Source organism: Mustela lutreola, chromosome 13 (assembly GCF_030435805.1).
Source record: "Mustela lutreola isolate mMusLut2 chromosome 13, mMusLut2.pri, whole genome shotgun sequence".
NCBI lineage: Eukaryota > Metazoa > Chordata > Mammalia > Carnivora > Mustelidae > Mustela > Mustela lutreola.
In genome coordinates this window covers 53,777,544-53,799,710 of record NC_081302.1, presented here as the reverse complement: position 1 = coordinate 53,799,710, position 22,167 = coordinate 53,777,544, and the positions used below count along the sequence as shown (strand labels likewise).

The following is a 22,167-nucleotide window of genomic DNA, read 5'->3' as shown; positions in this document are numbered from 1 at the left end:
GTTTCTTTCTTGTTCTTTCTCCAGCTCCTTTAGGTGTAGGGTTAGGTTGTGTACCTGAGACCTTTCTTGTTTCTTGAGAAAGGCTTGTACCGCTATATATTTTCCTCTCAGGACTGCCTTTGTTGTGTCCCACAGATTTTGAACCGTTGTATTTTCATTATCATTTGTTTCCATGATTTTTTTCAATTCTTCTTTAATTTCCCGGTTGACCCATTCATTCTTTAGAAGGATACTGTTTAGTCTCCATGTATTTGGGTTCTTTCCAAACTTCCTTTTGTGGTTGAGTTCTAGCTTTAGAGCATTGTGGTCTGAAAATATGCAGGGAATGATCCCAATCTTTTGATACCGGTTGAGTCCTGATTTAGGACCGAGGATGTGATCTATTCTGGAGAATGTTCCATGTGCACTAGAGAAGAATGTGTATTCTGTTGCTTTGGGATGAAATGCTCTGAATATATCTGTGATGTCCATCTGGTCCAGTGTGTCGTTTAAGGCCTTTATTTCCTTGCTGATCTTTTGCTTGGTGACCTGTCTATTTCAGTGAGGGGAGTGTTAAAGTCCCCTACTATTATTGTATTATTGTTGATGTGTTTCTTTGATTTTGTTATTAATTGGTTTATATAGTTGGCTGCTCCCACATTAGGGGCATAGATATTTAAAATTGTTAAATCTTCTTGTTGGACAGACCCTTTGAGTATGATATAGTGTCCTTCCTCATCTCTTATTATAGTCTTTGGCTTAAAATCTAATTGATCTGATATAAGGGTTGCCACTCCTGCTTTCTTCTGATGTCCATTAGCATGGTAAATTCTTTTCCACCCCCTCACTTTAAATCTGGAGGTGTCTTCGGGCTTAAAATGTGTTTCTTGGAGGCAACATATAGATGGGTTTTGTTTTTTTATCCATTCTGATACCCTGTGTCTTTTGACAGGGGCATTTAGCCCATTCACATTCAGGGTAAGTATTGAGAGATATGAATTTAGTGCCATTGTATTGCCTGTAAGGTGACTGTTACTGTTTATGGTCTCTGTTCCTTTCTGATCTACCACTTGTAGGCTCTCTCTTTGCTTAGAGGACCCCTTTCAATATTTCCTGTAGAGCTGGTTTGGTATTTGCAAATTCTTTCAGTTGTTGTTTGTCCTGGAAGCTTTTAATCTCTCCTTCTATTTTCAATGATAGCCTAGCTGGATATAGTATTCTTGGCTGAATGTTTTTCTCGTTTAGTGCTCTGAAAATATCATGCCAGCTCTTTCTGGCCTGCCAGGTCTCTGTGGATAAGTCAGCTGCCAATCTAATATTTTTACCATTGTATGTTACAGACTTCTTTTCCCGGGCTGCTTTCAGGATTTTCTCTTTGTCATTGAGACTTGTAAATTTTACTATTAGGTGACGGGGTGTGGGCCTATTCTTATTGATTTTGAGGGGCGTTCTCTGAACCTCCTGAATTTTGATGCTCGTTCCCTTTGCCATATTGGGGAAATTCTCCCCAATAATTCTCTCCAGTATACCTTCTGCTCCCCTCTCATTTTCTTCTTCTTCTGGAATCCCAATTATTCTAATGTTGTTTCGTCTTATGGTGTCACTTATCTCTCGAATTCTCCCCTCGTGTTCCAGTAGCTGTTTGTCCCTCTTTTGCTCAGCTTCTTTATTCTCTGTCATTTGGTCCTCTATATCACTAATTCTTTCTTCTGCCTCATTTATCCTAGCAGTTAGAGCCTCCATTTTTGATTGCACCTCATTAATAGCTTTTTTGATTTCACCTTGGTTAGATTTTAGTTCTTTTATTTCTCCAGAAAGGGCTTTTATATCTCTCGAGAGGGTTTCTCTAATATCTTCCATGCCTTTTTCGAGCCCGGCTAGAACCTTGAGAATTGTCATTCTGAACTCTAGATCTGACATATTACCGATGTCTGTATTGATTAGGTCCCTAGCCTTCGGTACTGCCTCTTGTTCTTTTTTTTGTGTTGAATTTTTATGTCTTGTCATTTTGTCCAGATAAGTGTAAATGAAGGGGCAAGTAAAATACTAAAAGGGTGGCAACCCCAGGAAAATATGCTTTAACCAAATTAGAAGAGATCCAAAATCGTGAGTGGGGAGAAAGGGGATAAAAAGAGGTTCAAAAAGGAAGAAAGAAAAAAAAAACAAAAAGAAAAGAAAAAAAGAAAAGAAAAGAAAAGAATTTTTAAAAAAAGAAAACACCTAAGAAAAATGTAAAAAAGAAAAAATATATATATTAGATAAACTAGTAAAAAATCGTTAAAAAAGAAAAAGGTAACAGTTAAAAAAAAAAAATTTTACCCGAAGGCGAGAAAAAAAAAAAATGAAAAAGAAAAAATTAAATTAACTGCAAGACTAAAAAAAATCACAGGAAAAAAGCCATGAGTTCCGTGTTTGGCTTTCTCCTCCTCTGGAATTCTGCTGCTCTCCTTGGTATTGAAACCGCACTCCTTGGTAGGTGAACTTGGTCTCGGCTGGATTTCTTGTTGATCTTCTGGGGGAGGGGCCTGGTGTAGTGATTCTCAAGTGTCTTTGCCCCAGGCGGAATTACACCGCCCTTACCCGGGGCCGGGGTGAGTAATCCGCTCGGGTTTGCTTTCAGGAGCTTTTGTTCCCTGAGCGCTTTCCGTAGAGTTCCGGAGGACGGGAATACAAATGGCGGCCTCCTGGTCTCCAGCCCGGAGGAGCCGAGAGCCCAGGGCCCCACTCCTCAGTGCGCCCTCAGAGAACAGCGCCCAGCCCTCAGAGAACAGCGCCCAGTTACTCCCGTCTGCCTGACCTCCGGCCGCGCTCCGAGCTCACCGAGCCTGCGACCGGTTCAAGGTAACACCGAGCTGCGAGCTTACTGTCGGCTCTGTCTCTGTAGCCGGCTTTCCCGTTCCAATACCCGCAAGCTCTGCGACACTCAGACACCCCCGATCCTTCTATGACCCTGCGGGACCTGAGGCCACGCTGACCCCGCGTGGGCTTCGCCCCGGTTTAGCCTCTGGAGCGATGTCCCTCAGCGGAACAGACTTTTAAAAGTCCTGATTTTGTGCACGGTTGCTCCGCTGCTTGCCGGGAGCCGGCCCCTCCTCCCGGGGTCTATCTTCCCGTCGCTTTGGATTCACTTCTCCGCCGGTCCTACCTTTCAGAAAGTGGTTGTTTTTCTGTTTCCAGAATTGCTGTTCTTCTTCTCTTCGATCTGCCGATGGATTTTCAGGTGTTTGCAATCTTTAGATAAGCTATCTAGCTGATCTACGGCTAGCTGAAGCAGTCTCAGCTTGCTACTTCTCCGCCATCTTGACTCCTCCCCCTATATTTATTATTTTTAAAGTAGGTCAGTGTTATGCAGAACATTTTCTCATTAGATACTTTCAAATTACAAAAGAACTATTATTGGCTCCTATATCATTATTTAGTTATTTGGCATTGTTCGTAAATGATTTGGAAAAGAATACTCAGATATGGGATCATTTTTTTAAGTGTGGTGTTTACTTCACGATTAGAAGTTTGATATATTCTTTATTTGTGTTAGAATTTTATGCAAAGTTATTGAACCTGTTACTTTGGTTAAGAATTTGAAATATGGGGTCAAAAGAGTTTTAAGCTTTGCACAGTGGCAATATCGTAGCGATTGAGGTTTATCTGAGGCACGATTATTGCTAATTGAAGAGTTTTAGTATACAAGGAGTGTTTATTATTGAGAAGGATGTACTACATTGTTTTTTCCCAATGTAAGTATCAGTATACATGCTTAATTTTCATTGGTAAATATCGTTACTATATTCATAGAATCTGTCTCCTAAGAACCTCAGAGAAGATAGGCAAGATCCCTTCACAAAACACCACCACCTTAAGACAATTTCTATGATAAGAGGATTTCGGTACCATAATTTAAGTCCTGTTTATTTCTAGTTAGATTCAATATACTCAATTTGAATACTCCAAAATTTTAATGGTTTCAGAGAGGTGATTGTAGTAGGATTTTGTTATTGTGGAAACAGATACAATCATTTTGTATAAATTCTATTTATATCCTGATGATCTTTTTTGGGTAAGTGGGAAAGAAAAATATTCAGCTGTCTGAAGATGATGCTCTTGGTTTCTCAGGTAGGGCTAGATGCTGACTCTTGTCCTCCAGTGCATGGTGATATAGTATCTCTGTAGTCTGTTGATGAAAGTGGGGTCATAATTTTGGTTATGCTTGAAATAATCATTCATTATATTTTTAAATGTTTTCATGCAGTCAATTAACAGACATTTGTCCTATTATGTTTAAGAGATAATAAGTCCTCTCGAGAGCTTGGCTGCAGCATGAAGTGGTAATGGACAGAAGTCAGATCCTTGCATGGGATACAGTGGAGGGGGACAAAACTGGTTCTGATGGAGGGAGGGATTAGAGAGTGATGTTTTTTGTGCTAAGCTTGAAATGATGCCTGTGTTTATGCTGTGCAAAGTGGAAAGGGTGTTTCAGGCAAGTGGAGCAGCATTGGTCAAGCAGCATGATGTGTCTGGAGAGCCACGGTTGTGAGATGTGGCGGAGCACAGGGTCAAGGAAGGCAGGCTGGGTGTGCAGTGCTTGCTGGGACCGAGAGAATAGGACATGACTCGAGCCAGGAAAGTCCTTGAGTGTCGTGTGAAGAGCTTCTACACAGTTATATGGGTCGCATCCCCTGCGGATATGCTGAAAGCTGAGGGCGTACACGTTCATATAAGCTTTGTAAGCTGTACAGCTGAGGACAGTGAAGAGCCATTGTTAGGGTCAAGCAGAGAGAGAAGGAATGAGATAACAGGTACCTACTTGGACCAGTTGCTTTTGCACTGTTATATTTAGTTTTCCCATTAGGCACAGTAATTATTGATGACAAAGCTGAGAGTCAGAGGGCATAATAACATGCCCTTGGTCATGTTTACACCAAGTGCTAGAGCCAGGGTTTGTAACCCCAGACCCTGTACTGTTTCCAGTCTCAACTCTACCAGATGCAAGTTGTAGGGCCATGGGCAAGTTATAGAATTCCTTTGAACATTAGTTTGTTCATCCTTAAAAATGAATTAAATGTTTATTTGCATTCTGATAAAAGTTAAGTGAGCAAAATTCATTGAAAGTACTTACATGTAATGAGTTTTCAATACATGGTAGTTGTTACTATGTATTCATAGTTACTATGTATTGATATCTTGGCAGAAATAGACCCATAAACGTGGTTGTCTCTTTGAGGTCCATGGGCACTCTCTACTCAACCAGTGAGTGGTCAGTCCCTCTAGGACTACCTTTTACATTCTCTGGTCTGAATCAGTATTATATTCCTTAGACTCTTCACTCAGTTTCTCCAAGTTAATGACCACAGCTTGGAGATCTGACGACCCACTTTGCCTTTGTTCCTTGACTGTTAGCTGCTTCTCTGTTCAACGCCAGTCTTCATGGTATGAGCCTTCCTGGCACCCTGATCCTGATTTCACTTTGCTTCCTTCCTTGAAGGTTTGGTTTTGAAGCTTGTATTTGGTTCCCAAGTACAATTTACTCAGCAATCAGGGCCTAAATTCCTAAGCCTGGCAGTTCTTGCAGTTGTAATCTGCATCATTTATGCTATAAGTTTGGATCTTCTTTCAGGATCATACCAAAACAGAATTGGATGCTTGGAAGATTGTTCGGGTCAGTGAAAACTTCCGCGTCATAGCTTTGGGCTTGCCAGTGCCTAAGTACTCTGGGAATCCATTAGACCCCCCTCTCCGTTCTCGATTTCAGGCCAGAGATATTTATTATCTACCCTTTAAGGTAAGTATGAACAAGGATAATTTATTTCTTAAACAGATTTTCTATTTCTATTTGGTTACTATAAAAATGTTACTATGTTTTTATGTCCCTCTCAGTAGTTAATGGAGAGAAAAAGAGAGTGAAGAAAATCTCTGGAAACTAGGAGAAAAATTATTGTGGCATTATCTATCTGATGGATTAAAAAAGGCTAACTTTTAGAAAATGACATATATCAAAAATTATTTTTTTTTACTATTACTTAGTGTCTACTTAAAGTTTGAAGTGTGCCTATAAAAGTTTCCCTTTAGTCTGTTACATTCCTTATTGATTTGGTATGTTTCTATGTTATTTTAGGACCAACTTAAACTGCTGTATTCAGTTGGAGCCAATGTTTCTGCTGAGAAGTAAGTATTTTAGCCACACATACACACATACACAGATACACATACACGTGCACACACACACACATTTATATAAATATCTGGACACTTCACATCAAATTTATTTATTTTGTCCATTGATGAATTGGTTAATTCATCCATTCAATAAATACTCTTTGAAGAATTTTTTAGTAGTTGCAGTAAATGCTAATGATAAAGTTAATAAGACATGATCCTTGAAGGCAAGAAATTCAAGATATGGTAGAGTTTAAAGATATGGGACTGTATTAGTTTAATATTGTATAGTAGGGGCCATAATTTCAAAAAGGCATCAGTATTTGAGATGAATAAATACACTTTTGCCAGATAAAGATTGGAATTAAGGAATTCTGAGAAGTTATTTTTAAAGCATGGGGTATGAGAGTGTATGCCTTGTTCTTGAGGCTAATAGAAAGCTCCTTGTGGCTGGAATTCAGGTTTGCATTGAGAAGGGTGGGAAGGGAGGCTGGCAGGATAAATGTGGGCCAGGTTGTGGAAAGTCTCACATATTGTCATATTTTAGAAATATATCTGGGGACTCCTGGGTGGCCCAGCCAGTTAAGCATCTGCCTTTGGCTCAGGTCATGATCTCAGGGTCCTGGGATCAGGCCCCATGTTGGGCTCCCTGCTCAGTGGGGTGTCTGCTTTTCCCTCTCCCTTTGCCTCTTGCCCCAACTTGTGCTCACTTGCTCTCTCTCTCAAATAAATAAAATTTTTAAAAAATCTTAAAAAAAAGAGAAATATATCTGTATATTTAATCAGCTTCTGAGTTTTATTTATTTATTTTTTAAAAGATTTTATTTATTTATTTGAGGGAGACCGAGAGAGTGGCAGAGTTGGAGAGGGAGAAGCAGATTTGAGACCGGGCTCTGTGACCCAAGCTGAAGGCAGGCACTCAACTGGCTGAGCCATGCAGGCACCCCAGCTTCTGAGTTTTAAATGGAATATTATAATATGAAGCTGTTGTTTCTTGAGAATTTAATAGTAAGTATCATCTTTTAGATTAAATAAGTTGGTTCAGCTGTTTCATATTTTAAAAATGAATACATTTTATATATTCAAGCTATTAGGATAACATTTAACATCACTTAATTTTTTTTTGTTTGTTTAAAGATTTTATTTATTTATTTGATAGGCAGAGATCACAAGTAGGCAGAGAGGCAGGCAGAGGGAGGGATGTGAAAAGCAGGCTCCCTGCTGAGCAGAGAGCCCGGAGCAGGGCTGGATCCCAGGACCCTGGGATCATGACCTGAGCCAAAGGCAGAATGCCACTGAGCCACCCAGGTACCCCTAACATCACTTAATTTTTCTCCCCTAGAATTTCTCAGCTCCTGTCCTTTGCTACCACTCTCTGTTCCCAAGAATCTTCTACTCTTGGACTTCCAGATTTTCCTTTAGATAGTTTACCAGCTGCAGTTCAAATCCTGGTATGTATAAAATAAATTAATGATATGTATAACCAAATTAATGATGTGTATATTTTGTGGCAAAAAGTACATTTAAGAGCTAATCCTTGGGGATTGACCACTTCAGTTTGTCTTGTTGTATTTTATAAATATTACAAGACCTGAGCTTACTTGACTGCAGCGCAGTAAACTGTACAGAGCCCAGCTGCGTATTTTGAGCCCTTGAAGAGCTTCCAGCTTTATTGGGAGTATCAGGGGGAGGCAGGCAGATGTGCAGCTCAGGGAAAAGTCCACAGACGGAGGGAGGACTCAGCCTGAAGAGACACGAATTGCTGGGAGAGGCATGTTGCAGGTAAGCTTTGCCTCCACCTGGCCCACTGAGGCAGGGAGCTGGGGCGTTCACACTTGGGCACCAGCAGTCATTGCTCGTCACAAGGGACACTGATTTCCAGGCACTAGCTGCTCTCTTGGCCTGGAGCAGAGCTGGCTTCAGGACTTCAAGGGTAGTCTTCTTTAATAGCCCTGCCTCTGCTGGCTGTTGGAAGGGAAGGGTGAGAGGCTTAGAAAGGATAAAAACAGATCTGAGGGCTTTGGTGGAGCATAGACATTGTCCACTACGATTTCGAAGAGATCATGACGGTAGTGTCAAGAGTGGTGGAAATGCCCTCCATACAGGGGGCACAGCTCGTACAAAGCTGTTGAATCACAAAAGGGCTTGTTAATTTTGAAGAATGCTGAGTCCTATTGCTAGAACAGGCATGTATGGTGAAGAGAGAGGTTAGAGCTTTCGTGTGAAGTGTTTGCATGGTGAGTGCAGTTGTCTGGATTTTGTAGTGGGGAAGAAGGGGCCCACTAGGTATTATGAAGTAGGTGAGGTGTATAGTAATCAGTTATATATTGGAGGAAGATACCTCTGCTGGCAGGGAGGAGGGATGGGGAGAGCAAGGTGGCATAAGGGGGAAACTGTAACCATTAGTGAGAGATTTTGCTAAGGAGAGCATAATCCCAGGTAGTAGGGATCCTAAAATAAAAATAAAGTAAAATAAAATAAAATAAATAATATATAATAATATATAGTAATAAAATAAAATAAAAATAAATCCAAGAGATTTATTTCTAAACTATTGTTGCTATTTGTTTATATATCCTGAAACTGAGTAGGTTTCACAGGTATTGTTTACATTGCTCTATATATTTAGAACAGGATTTCTCCTCCTATTTATCATATCTCCTACATTTTGTTCTTTTTGTTTTTGCTTGAAACTTTTTACTTTGACAATTCCCAAATCTAAAAAAAAAGTTCACAAATAGTAAAATGAATACCCATAATCCCTTCAACTAGAGTCACTAGTTTTTAGCATATTGCCACATTTAATTGCCATCTCTCTTTTTTTCTGAACCATTATAAAGGAAACCGTGGTCAGTATTCTTATATACTTCAGTGTGCACCTTATAAGAAGTAGGACATTCTGCATGACCAGAACCACTAATCATACCCCTCAACATGTTAACAGTAATTCTATAATATCGTCTGATAGACATATAGCAAAATTTCTCTAGTTGTCCCTTTTAGTAGATTTCTGAAAGCAGAGTGAATGGAATTGAGAAAGCAGTTTGATTTGGGGGAAAGTTTTGAGAGTAATAAAAACCTTCTAGCTTGTAATTTATAACTGTGAAAGTAAGTACATTTGTGTATGAGAGTAACTCAGATTAGGAATAAAAGTGAAGGAGAAGGTACTTTGGGAAGAGTATGGTAGGGAAATGTGTTCAGACATTTAGTTTCAGATATGCTGAATGGGGGTCAATGGGATATCTAGATTCCTGTCTGGGTAATTGCGAGTTCAACTCTATAGCTCAGGAAAGTAGGCAGGATCAGAGACAGAGACATGAGAGCCATTAACAGATAGATGGCAAGTGCAAGGTAGGAGTGGATGAGCTTACCCAGGGAAAGGGTGTAGAATAGGAAGAGAAGAGGAAGTAATGAATATTTACTTTTATAGACTTCTAGAAAATATGAGAAACCTATTGTTATTATTTATAAGGCAATTTCAGTGTCATAGGCATTTCAGATAAATTTTCTGTGATTGTTTTAGATGTTCCTCATTCCTATGTATTTTTGCTCCTAATAGGATTCCTTTCCTATGATGTCAATCAAACATGCAATCCAGTGGCTTTACCCATACACTATTTTACTAGGACACGAAGGGAAGATGGCTGTGGAAGGTGTTTTAAAAGTAAGTATCTTGGGACACCTGGGTGGCTCAGTTAGTTAAGTGTCAGCCTTCGGGTCAGGTCATGATCCCAGGGTCCTGGGATTTAGTCCTACATCAGGCTGCTTGCTTGGCAGGGAGCCTGTTTCTCCCTCTGCCTTCAGCTCCCCCTGCTATGCATGCTCTCTATGTCTCTCTCTGACAAACAAATAAATAAAATCTTAAAAAAAAAAAAAGTATCTTATATGTTAACTAACTTGAATTTAAATTAAAAAAAAAAAAAAGTAAGTATCTGCTTTGCTTTCCTTTCCTTTCCCATGTCTCTTTTCATCCCTTCTGTTCCCATCTTCCCATTTCTCGCTTCCCCCTCTTTCCTGCTTTTTTCTTTCCATCTTTCTTCCTTTCCCTTGCTTTTCCCTCTCTTTTTTTTCTAGGCATGGAGGCACTGGCAGGCCAGTGATAGTGAAGCATGTACAGAGGTGACTGGTGTGGTTGGGATGTTGACTACATTGAACAAAAAAAGTAAATCAATTGAGCAGATGGGTCAATATATTGAGGATTATGAGAGCTGTGTTATTTACTGTTGGAAAAATAATTTATAAAAGTAGAAAGGGAGAAGGAAAGAAAGACTGCTGTGGTGTTAGATTGGAATTGGAGAAATCAGAATGAACTCTTTTTTTTTCAATATATATAAACAGAGTAATAGATACAGATAGTGTGTGTATATGTGAATGCAAACCCATACTTTCTAGTTCTCTCCTCTACAAAGGCCTAAATTAAACTGACGATCCAGTGGCAGTAATCATGCCAATTGCCGAGACATTGGTTTCTAAATACCACACTTTCTAAACTAAAAGTAATCAGGACTCCTAGGAAGTAGGGCTGGTTCGGCATCAGCACAGGGGAAGTATACAATGAAATGAACTGGGATCATCTTACTGTGCCAGAAAGTAAGGAAATGCCTACTAAATGATGCTGATGTGCCAAAGTTACAGAGGAACCAGCTTGAAGTGGCTCCCATAAGTATCAAAATAAACAATGATAACTGTTGATTATAAGCCATTGAACAGAATAGGAATCTCTAAGTTCATATTGATATAAATGAATATATAAATACAAGGGGAAGAAGAAAAATCTCTTGAATAAATGCAGAAGGAATTATATAAACAGAAAAATCACCATTTGGCAACCATCAGTATGGTAGTTGATTTAGGCAGAAGGTCATCAAAGGTTTTAAAGCTAGTGGGTGGAGGTTCTGTGAAGGATAGGATATTGGGGTGCCTGGGTGGCTTAGTCAGTTAAACATCTGAGTCTTGATTTTGGCTCAGGGTCATGAGAGTGAGCGCCACGCGGGGCTCCACACTCAGCAGGCGTCTGCTTAAGATTCTCTCCCTGACCACCATGCGCACACAGGCACGCACACACTCATATTCTCTCTCCCTCTCTTCAAATAATAAATAAATATCTTCCCAAAAAAGTATAGGATATTGATATAATGTAAGAATATCTCCTACCAAAATACTCAGTTGACTACAAAACAAGAAAATGATAACTTTTATGGTAAATGCCAACTTGACCAGGTGGAACAGATATTGTGTCCGTCCTGAGTGTTGAGGTGAGAAGAGCTCAGCCTCATTTCAGGGATGTTCTGGATAAGGATTCATGATGTGAATTTGGCCATTAGAAAGTATGGTATAGATCTAGGCTGAGGTTTATAATGAAAGTCCTGTATTTTTTAGAATTATCCACTCCATAAAAGAGAAAAAAAACTGAGGAAACTACTTCAGTTTGAACCTGACTAAAGAGATATGATAGCTAAATGCAACGTGTGCTCCTACGTTGGATCCTGGACCACATGGGAAAAAGTGACATTGGTGACAGAGTTAGTTAAACTTGAATATCTGCTATAATGTGTTTCAAAAAAAATTAAAAACAAATATAACTAATCAATTATTAACTTGCAAGTAAGCGCTTTATATAAAACTATGGAAGTGGCTAATGAAGTTATTTTTATCTTAAGTGGTTCATAATATGGAGCATGATTTTCTTTTGAAGTATGCATAGCATAATTTTCTTATTATATTGTTTAAAATAGTTTTCTAAAGGGCCGGTCACAATATATGATATCTTATAACTATATATTTGAGCATGTTGACTCTTGGCAGATCGACTTACCCAAATTAATTCCTTTTTATGAAAGACAGTTTTTATTTTTCTTTTACAGTTTGGCTTACGGAGTAGGTAGAATGTGAACACTAGGTTTTTTTCTATGTGTATAGGCCCTTCATTTTCTGGAGGCCAGGATTTTACCGCCCTGGGCAAATAGAGTGGTGTTTGTTTCTCCTCTATCCCAGAATCTACAAAGAGGGTACACAAAGAAGTATTCTTTATGTGGGTAGTAATAGTGAGAACTCAGAAGTAGATTCTAGGTGCTTTAGCAGGTTTTTCTCCACATTATCAGCTAGCCAAAGAAATATTATTTTCATTGATTGTTGGTGTCAATAACAATATAATAATAATAATAGTAATAAATAAAACTTATAAAAAGCTCTTCCTCATAGATGCTGAGAACTATAGTTGGGGACAGACTCTAAATGAAAAGCATAAAGAAGCAAGGGGAAAAATATAACTAGTTCACTTTAAGATTTATTCTCAGCACTGAAAAAAAGAACTAGAATTCATCTTTAATTTAATCAACATCTGAACTAACCTGGCATTGGTCATTGAAATAGAGCACCTAGTGTTTAAGAAAAAGGTGGTGATTCCTGATGTGCTCTCTTGATGCCCATCAGCACAGTACCCAATTCCCATGGAACAAGGGTAAATAGTCAGGGATAAAGAAAATGTCATGGGGAGGTCTGATAAAATGAAGCAATGTAAACTTTTTTGTGACACAACTGAGAGAAGATATTCAGTGCCTAGAAGAGTCAGTTATGAACAAAGGTATTTATTTTTATAAAGAAGCCACTTGGATGTGTTTCCGATCTCTGATTTCAAAACTAGTCCTATAAATTAGACTTCTAATGAAGATGGCAGAGTAGGAAGATCCTAAGCTCACTTTGTTCAGTGGATACAACTGGATAACACCCACATCAGTGTAAATAACCCAGAAAACAATCTGAAGACTGGTAGAACACACTCTCCGCCCGCAGCTAAATGTTGGGAAGAAGCCACATTGAAGTGGGTAGGGGGGCAGATATGTGGCAGGGGTTACATGGACCTGGGAGACTGTCTTTGGCAGAGAGGGACACCTTGGGCTCAGAGAGGGGAAAAGAATAGGCCATCACATGAGGTACCCCAGGCACCAGAGACCTGCACAGGGAACATTTGGCTTTGAAAACCAGACGGGCTGATTTTGTGAGTTCTTAAAATTAGCAGGGCTTAACACCTGGAACTTGGAAGATCTGTGGGCTCAGCTCTGGGAGGGTGATAGGAATCTGAGTGCTCACTCTTAAAGAGACAGTATACCAAATAGTTCCACAGAGATGCAGCATTGAAACAGCAGTTTGAAAAATACTGGGGTATATGGGAGGGAGATTTGTTTACTAATTTCAGAGCATGTGCTGGAGAAATAGGGGTGCTTGGAAGACCTCTCCAAGAGCAAAATTGCTGGCAGGTATCATTTCTTTCCCCCACTTCCCAGCCTAGATACATGGACACCTTCAAACACCAACACACCCTACCTAACTTGGTAACAGTGCGCCCTGCCCTGTGTTCTGTGGACACAGCTCCTCCAAAACATCTTGGCCATAGCACACCCAAAGTAGTGCCACAAGTCTGGCAGTGTGCAAGCAGCTCCAAGAGGTATGAGCACCACAACAAAGTGACTCTTGCTCTGAACTGCCCCAGATGGCTCCAGCCTGGTCCACTAACAGCACAGGGATCAAACCTTGCCTACAACAGGAAAGGAGAGCCACTGCAGATGACTGGATTGGAGGCAAAAGTGGCTCCGCCACAACAGTAGAGTGCACACAGTACACGTTGCCAGGTTCTGGTGAACAGGGGACTTTGCACCACAGGGCACTATGGCGTCTCTTCTTCGTAAGGCCACTGCTTCTAAGAGCTGGAGATGTAACTGACTTTCCTGAAACATGGAAACAGATGCAAAGAGTTAGACAAAATGAAGAGACAGAGGAGTATTTCTCCAATGAAAGAACAAGACAAATTCACAGCAAAAGAGGTAAACGAAATGAAAATAAGTAATAGAGAATTTAAACTAATGGTCATAAAGCTACTCCCTGGACTAAAGAGTGGAGGACCTCAGCAAGACCTTTAACAAAGAGATAGAAAACAAAAACCAACCAGAGATGAAGAATTCAGTAACTGAAATTAAAAATACATTAAGTGGACTAAATAGGAGATTAGAGGAAGCAGAAGAATGAATCAGCGGCCTGGAGGACAGAGTAATAGAAGGCAATCAAGTTGAACTAGAGAGAGAAAAAAATAATAGAAAATGAAAATGGGGAACTGAGCAACACCGTCAGGCATAATAACGTTTGTGTCATAGGGGTCCCAGAAAGAGAAGCAAGAGAAAAGGGGGCAGAAAATTTATTTTGAAGAAATAATAGCTGAGAATTTCTTGAATCTGGGGAGAAAACAGAAATTCAGATCAGGAGGCACAGAGAGCACCCAACAATATTAAAAAAAAAAAAAATCACTCACCACAATCAAGGGTGATTCAATATAAATCAATCAACATGATATATCAACATCAATAAGACCAAGGATAAAAACAGGATCATTTCAATAGATATAGAAAAAGCATTTGACAAAGTACAAATCTGTTCATAATAAAAACCCTTAACAAAGTAGGTTTAGAGGGAACATGCCTGAACATAATAAAGGCCATAAATGAAAAGCCCACAGCTAACATCATACTCAATGGTGAAAAATGGAGTGCTTTTCCCCTTAGATCAGGAACGCAAAAAGGATATCCACTCTTGCAACTTTTATTCAACATAGTGCTGGAAGTCCCAACCATAGCACTCACACAACAAAAAGAAATAAAAGGCATTATATTGGTAAGGAAGAAGTAAAACTTTCACTATTTGCAGATGACATGATATTATATAGAGAAAACCCGAAAGACTCTACCAAAAACTACTAGAAGTGATGAATGAATTCAGTAAACTCACAGGATACAAAATCAATATACAAATATCCTTTGCATATCTGTACACTAAGAATAAAGAAGCAGAAGTAGAAATTAAGAAGGCCCCATTTACTGGGACGCCTGGGTGGCTCAGTTGGTTAAGCAGCTGCCTTCAGTTCAGGTCATGATTCCAGCATCCTGGGATTGAGTCCCACATTGGACTCCTTGCTTGGCTGAGAGCCTGCTTTCTCCCCTCTGCCTCTGCCTGCCACTCTGTCTGCCTGTACTCGCTCTAGCTCCTCTCTCTGACAAATAAATAAATAACATCTTTAAAAAAAATCCCATTTACAATTGCACCCCAAATTATAAAATGCCTAGGAATAAACATAACCAAGGAGGCAAAAACACTTGAACTCTGAAAACTATAAAACATTAATAAAAGAAATTAAAGATGACACAAACAAATGGAAAACCTGTTCCATGTTCATGGATTAGGAGAAAAAATATTGTTTAAATGGTCATACAACTCAAAGTAATCTACAGATTTAATGCAGTTCCTATCAAAATACAAACAGTATTTAGAACAAGCGATCCTAAAGTTTGTATGGAGTCACAAAAGACTCTAAGTAGTTAAAGCAATCTTAAAAAAGAACAAAACTGGGATCACAATCCCAAATTTCAAGATACATTACAAAGTCATAGTAATCAAAGCATTATGGTACTGGCACAGAAATAGACACATAGATCAAAAGAATAAAATAGAGAACCCAGAAATAAACCCGCAATTATATGATCAATTAATCTTCAACAAAGGAGGCAATAGGCAGCGGGAGAAAGACGGTCTCTTCAACAAATGGTGTTGGGAAAACTGGAAGCTACATGCAAAAGAATGAAACTGGATCACTTTCTTACATATTTAAAAACAAACGCAAAATGGATTAAGGACCTAAATGTGAGATCTGAAACCATAAAAATCTTGGAAGAGATCACAGGGAGTAATTTCTCTGACATCAGCCATAACAACATTTTTCTAGATATGTCTCCTGAGACAAGGGAAACAAAAGCAAAAATAAACTATTGGGACCTCATCAAAATAAAAAGCTGCTGCAAAGCAAAGGACACAGTCAAGAAAACCAAAAAACAAACTACTTAAATGGGATAAGATATTTGCAAATGACATATTCAATAAAGGGTTCGTATCCAAGATAAATAAACAGTTTATACAACTCCCCCAAACAACACCAAAACCCCCAAACAAACCAATTTAAAAATGAGCAGAAGACATGAACAGACATTTCTGCAAAGAAGACATACAGATGGCCAATAGACATCTGAAAAGATGCATGGCATCATTCATCATCGGAGAAATGGAAATCAAAACCACAGTGAGATATCACCTCACACCTGTGAACATGGCTAAAATCAAATACCCAAGGAACAGCAAGTGTTGGGAAGGATTTGGAGAAAAAGGAACACTTACACAGTGTTGGTAGGACTGCAGACTGGTGTGGTTATATATACAGTGGAATATTTATTACTTGGCCATAAAAGAGAAAGATGTTGGCCATGGGTGAAGCTAAAGAGGATAATGTAATAAGACAAGTAAGTCAGAGAAAGACAAATACCATATGATTTCACTTATATGTGGGGTTTAAGAAACAAAACAAATGAACAAAGGGAAAAGAAAGACTAATAACCAAAAACCCGACTCTTACCTATAGAGCATAAACTGATGATTACCAGAGAGGGGTGGGTGGAATAGGTGAAGGGGATTGAGGGTACACTTACCATGATGAGCACTGAGTGGTGTATAGAGGTGTTGAATCACTATATTGTACACCTGAAACTAATATAACATTGTATGTTAACTCTACTGGAATTAAAATCAGCTAGTCATACAAATGAGTTAAAGTTATAGAATACCTTTAAGGAGTTGAGTTTTCTAAAGAAAGTAGCTAATACTCCTTCATTTTGTTTTATCTTTATTTTGACCTTTATAATTATGGGGAATAGAGAAAAATGACTGAAGGTCTATATTACAAACAAAAACCATCTAAATTTCATTTCAGAGTCTTAAAAATGAAAAGGGAATGATATTACTTAGATAAGATTAGAAAAAGTGGTTATCTTTTTTTGCATTAATAATGTATATAGCTAGTTAAGAAACAGTACTTCTTTTTCCAACTTCTTAGTAGATAAATAAGGGTGGGTGGAGAGCTTAAATTCATTCATCTGAACCTAAAGAACTTTCATTTTATACTATTATTGCACACTGATACATGCAACTAGATCAGAATGTTAAATCACTCACCTTAAAAATGGTAGCAGTCTAGTGATTGGTGTAATTTTTGTTATCTGTCCTGGACAGTCCATTTGGCCCATTTGTTATTCTAAGTTTCTCTATTTTCTCAAGCTAATATTCACAGAAAACCAAAATTTTATATGTCCTCAAATAATTTTGAATTTAGAGGTGAAAATTAAGGCAATATTCTTGAATTGGAAAAAAAAAAATACTGAACTAAGAATTAGAAATATCTGTTGTAATAGCAAACCAAGAATGTACATATGTACACATAATAACTTTTCCTTGATACTCATTTTCTGACCTGCATTGTTATAGAAGTTAATGGATAGTTGAATGTGAATTAGATATCCATTTGAATTCAGGAAAAATTATTACTGAAAATGCAGTCAGCTAAAATTAGGAAAACCTTTTTTTTTTCCTAAGCAAGCTATAAAAATAGCTAAAATGTCTTTCATTCCTTGGATAGTACTCATCATATGATGTTGATACTCTGAAAACATGTTTCTGTATTCATAAAATTACTCCTAGATTTTAGTTGACATCTTAAAGAAAATACTCTTCCTCTGAATCTGCTATCCTTTGAGAATGGTATACTTTTCTTACAGTGTAGTAACAAGTACATTTGTCTTCTAGTACCATGTCTTGGCTCTCAGTCCTTCTTAGGTAAGACTGAGTGGGTCTAATAGACTTGAAAACATGGGTATAGATCTGGAGGTGTTTTGATATTAAAGATAATACTTGAGAGTTTGTAAAGTACAAGTGTTAGTTGAATTGGTCACATGGATGGAAGAACCAAAGAGGAGCATATATGGTGAGAAATCCTGCCTGAAGATTGAACACTAGAAGAGCCAATGTTTAAGGATTGGACAGAGTGCCAAGAACCTTCAAATAAGGCAGAGGAAGAGCAGTCAGAGCATACAGATGGTTTGTAGTCTCAAACTGGATTAGATTATTTAAAAAGTGAGCATAGAAAATACAAAAGTTCCACTCCTGAAGTACCCTGATGTGTACTGGTCAGGTAAATGAAGAAAAAGAAGAACCTGCCAGAAAGACTGAGAAGGAAGGAGCAATAGAATAGGAGGAAAACTTATTTATTTATTTAGTCAGTTAGTTTGGCAAATAGGGTATTACTGGTGAGCTTAGCAGGAACAGTGCTCATGGAGTGGTGGGAATGCCAGCCAAGAAAAATCAGTGGGCTGAATAGTAAATCAGAGATGAGGAAAGGAGACAGTGATGATCTACTACTTGTAAAATAAGTTTGGTGGTGAGAAGCTGGGTCACTCAAGGATTATGTAGAATCAAGAAATGACATTTTGTTTGTTTCTTGAAATGGGAAGACAAACATCTTCATAGGAAGGAAGGATGTAATCTGTGGAATACATGGAAAATATCTATGGAAATATGGTCTGGGAGAGACAGGAAAGACGTTTCCAGAGCACCACTGTGCCTTGGTTTGGAAAGATCGAAGAACATATTTTTCTATCCAGCATCTGGAATGATGGAATTATCGTTAACTGAGAGGGAGAAAGCAGACTTTCAGTGGCTTTTCATTCACTCATAATTAAAGCAGAAGTCCTTTCTACAGAGATGGTGGGAAAAGAAGTGAGGATTGATGGAAATATAGAAGATTTTTTTTTAAAGATTTTATTTATTTATTTGACAGAGATAGATCACAAGTAGGCAGAGAGGCAGGCAGAGAGAGAGAGAGAGAGAGGAGGAAGTCCCGATGTGGGACTCGATCCCAGGACCCTGAGATCATGACCTGAGCCGAAGGCAGCGGCTTAACCCACTGAGCCACCCAGGCGCCCCGAAATATAGAAGATTTTTAAATTAAAAAAAAAAAAAAGAAAAGAAAATATAGATGATTTTGAGGATTAAAGGGAAAGGATTTAATTTGATTGTTCATATAACAAACGTTTATTGATCACTGACTGTGTCCCATGTATGATTCTAGGTTCTGGAGGTTTGGAGTAAACCAAATAGATACATTTTAATTTTGCTGGTGGAGTTTATATTCTAGCAAAGAATGGAGGAGTATGTGCCTGAAGGCTCTGTGGTTGGTTGGAGGAGACCTGAAGATGACCTGCTGACACAGGAATGAATTGGTTCGGATGACTCCTAAGGGAGAGTAGTGTTAGTTTGTATTAGTTGCTGATTGGCTTTGGGAAGGAGCCTAGCAGAAACCAAGGGCTACATACTTGTTTGGTAGCCAGGAAATAAGGTATGGAGAATTTCTTTTTTAGTGCTCCACAGCCTAGAAAAAGGTATAAAGAAAATGAATACTTTGGAGGGACAGGATTGGGAATTGTGAGGGAGAGTATGGAGGCTTTGCAGATCAACATATAATTAATATTTCCTTTTATTAAATTATATTTCATAGTTCAAATAACATAATCTGAAAGAAAGTGTTTAAAAAAATACATGAGAATTGTTTGTTTAATTGACATTCCAGAATAGGAGCTACTCATTAATGTTAAATGGTAAAGTAAATGAACTTTGGTTTATTTGATATTCTACTTCTTGCTAACATGTGGTCTGTGAGAATTATATATGTATTTTATTCCTCAGTTACCTTTTTGATTAACAGTCCTTTAAATTTCCTATGCCAGCAGATGGTAATTCATCTTGCAACTTGAGTTCTTTTACTATCTTAGGGTATTCTAGCCTACTATTTTGATTCTACTGAAATATTTTAGCTTGAATTATTTATAAGGACATAACCAGTTATAGCACGTGGTTCAAGGCATTAGTGTTCCTTTTGGGAATACAAGTGCTCTGCAGTCAGTCTTTTATGAAGTTAGGCTGACATTATTATAGGTGGGGTTAAGAACATGCCTTTAGCTAATATTTGTTTTCTTAGAATTTAACAGTTCTGGGTTCTAAATTCTAATGAATTTAATTACTTTAATTACTTGACTAAGGCCTTACTCCATTGAACCTCCCTTTAAATACAGTGTTAACTTTTTTTTGCATGAAATTAAATTGTCAATAATTGTTATTGTCTATAGCACAAAAGGAGCCCCTACCGAATTATGTGATACTCTGAGAATTTGCATGTATAAAAGGCATACTACATAAGACTTACATTTTTTAATGGTAGCACAAATAGACAATTTTTCTTAGGCTTGGGTAAAGGAATAAGTATTGTCCTAAGTACTTCTGACATCAAAAAGACTTGAATTGGGTTGTTTGACTTAGAACATTGAGCTTGAAGATAATTTCTTCCCCTAAATCTATTTTCTGGATTTGGGTCATTCTGCTGAGTAAGCAGTGATCTGTTCTTGCATTGAGGGTCAGTTCTTTCACTATAGTGCTAATGTTCTAAAACTAAGGTAGGATTTTGACGGGGGTGGGGACCATTTCTGCCTGTTAAATACTAAAAATGAGTTAATCTTTTCATATCTAACATGCTGTTATTCTAGGGCATAGGATTTAATTAATTTTCAATTACTATTCTCATTTTCCATAAATTTGTATTCTTTGTGTGCATTCTTTATATAACCAGCTGGAATGAGAACTATAACCAAGAATTAGAGCATTGATAATTGGTCCACATGGAGAAAGAATCAGTGGTCTTGGTGTTTTACATCCAGTTTGACAAATACTGAGAACATACACCAAAGCAGGCACTGTGCCAGATACTGTGGAAGACTGTTAGAATTTATTGTAATCAGTTAGTCTAACCACACAAGCAAACAGCGGAATGGTGTCCAGGAAGTTCTGGCTTCATGAATTTCAGGCAACATTAACGTAAGTTGATTTAAGAAGTCAACCAAAATAAGTCTTATTTTACTTTAACATGTTGTCAAGAGTCTCATCGTCCTTTCCAGGAAACTGGAACCTTTGATTAACAAGAAGTGTAGGCTGCAGACTGTTACCAGCTCAGGAGTTCAGCGACTCCCTTTCCTGTCATTTAGTAAATTTTAGGAACTATTTGCATATCACCTGAGTAATTGGCTTAAGGAGAATGGCATTTGTAAAAACAGGAAGAAAGTTGTCATTACTTTTTTACCTCTACTTTTATACTATAGAGTGAGTTTCAGTTCTAAATGGTATCCAGAAAACTGGATATCCAGCACTAACACTAAAATAAAAAGTAAATCACACAATTTTCTTGTAATTTTGTAGCGCTTTGAACTCCAAGATTCAGAAAGCTCTGTGCTTCCTAAAGAGGTGGTGAGAGTGGAGAGGCTGACGGAGAGTCCTGCCCCCCAAGCTATGGTCACTGTCCAGATAGCAGACAAAGAGGTGACCATTCAGGTAATGGGTTGAGCTTGATACTTTCTAAGATGTGCTTTGTTCTGCCCATTTTTATGACCTAATTTGGTTTTTGATCTCCTTGTAAACCTCTGGTTCTGTAGGGTCACATCTGTATATCTGTATCTTTATCTATCTGTGTCTCCACAGTCATGTATATTTGTAAATTGGAAAAGTTCAGGAAAAACATAGGGATAACCTTTCATCGAAAACCAAAGTTGACTTCTGGGAAAATCATATCAAGTACTGAATAAAGCATTGTGTATTCCAAGCCCTTGGTAAGAAATAGTGTTTTCAAACATATTTTAGGAGCTAAGGAACACTCTTTTCAAATAAAATCGTTCTTAGCTACATGCACTATTTAAAAGAGGAGCTATTCTAGTTGTGCAGTGTTTAGAAGAAGGGAAGGATATTTGGTCACAGAACTCCATCTGCTTGCTCTGCCTCCCTTTCTTGTAACCCTTTGAGGGCCCTGAGAACCCCAAGAAGTGATGAGATACTGTCCCTAGAAAACAGAGCATGAAAAACATAGACTTAAATGAATTGTAAGTGAATGTAGGAAAGAAAAATGCTTGCCTTATGTGTCAGCGCACACTTTAATTATAAACTTTCAATGTGCTTTAATGGGATATTATTAATATTTATTAATGTTGCTGTATTTATTCATTCGTCAAATTGAACGTTGATTATGTCTACTATAAGCCAGGGTCTGTATTAAGAATTATTAGTGCCCACTCTGTATTA

General features: G+C 38.2%; 1 protein-coding gene and 1 pseudogene across 2 annotated transcripts in view; both read left to right on the top strand.

Moving 5' to 3' along the window:
* The window catches only part of VWA8 (von Willebrand factor A domain containing 8), a 333,728-nt gene that overhangs the window by 62,605 nt on the left and 248,956 nt on the right, over nucleotides 1–22,167 (top strand). For both annotated transcript variants that reach the window (XM_059144521.1, XM_059144520.1), the window contains exons 6-10: nucleotides 5,591–5,755; nucleotides 6,089–6,138; nucleotides 7,472–7,580; nucleotides 9,689–9,793; nucleotides 21,295–21,426. In XM_059144521.1, the coding sequence (XP_059000504.1) occupies nucleotides 5,591–5,755; nucleotides 6,089–6,138; nucleotides 7,472–7,580; nucleotides 9,689–9,793; nucleotides 21,295–21,426 (561 nt within the window). The remainder of the gene's footprint in view (nucleotides 1–5,590; nucleotides 5,756–6,088; nucleotides 6,139–7,471; nucleotides 7,581–9,688; nucleotides 9,794–21,294; nucleotides 21,427–22,167) is intronic.
* Nucleotides 3,585–3,734, top strand: LOC131814166 (U4 spliceosomal RNA; annotated as a pseudogene).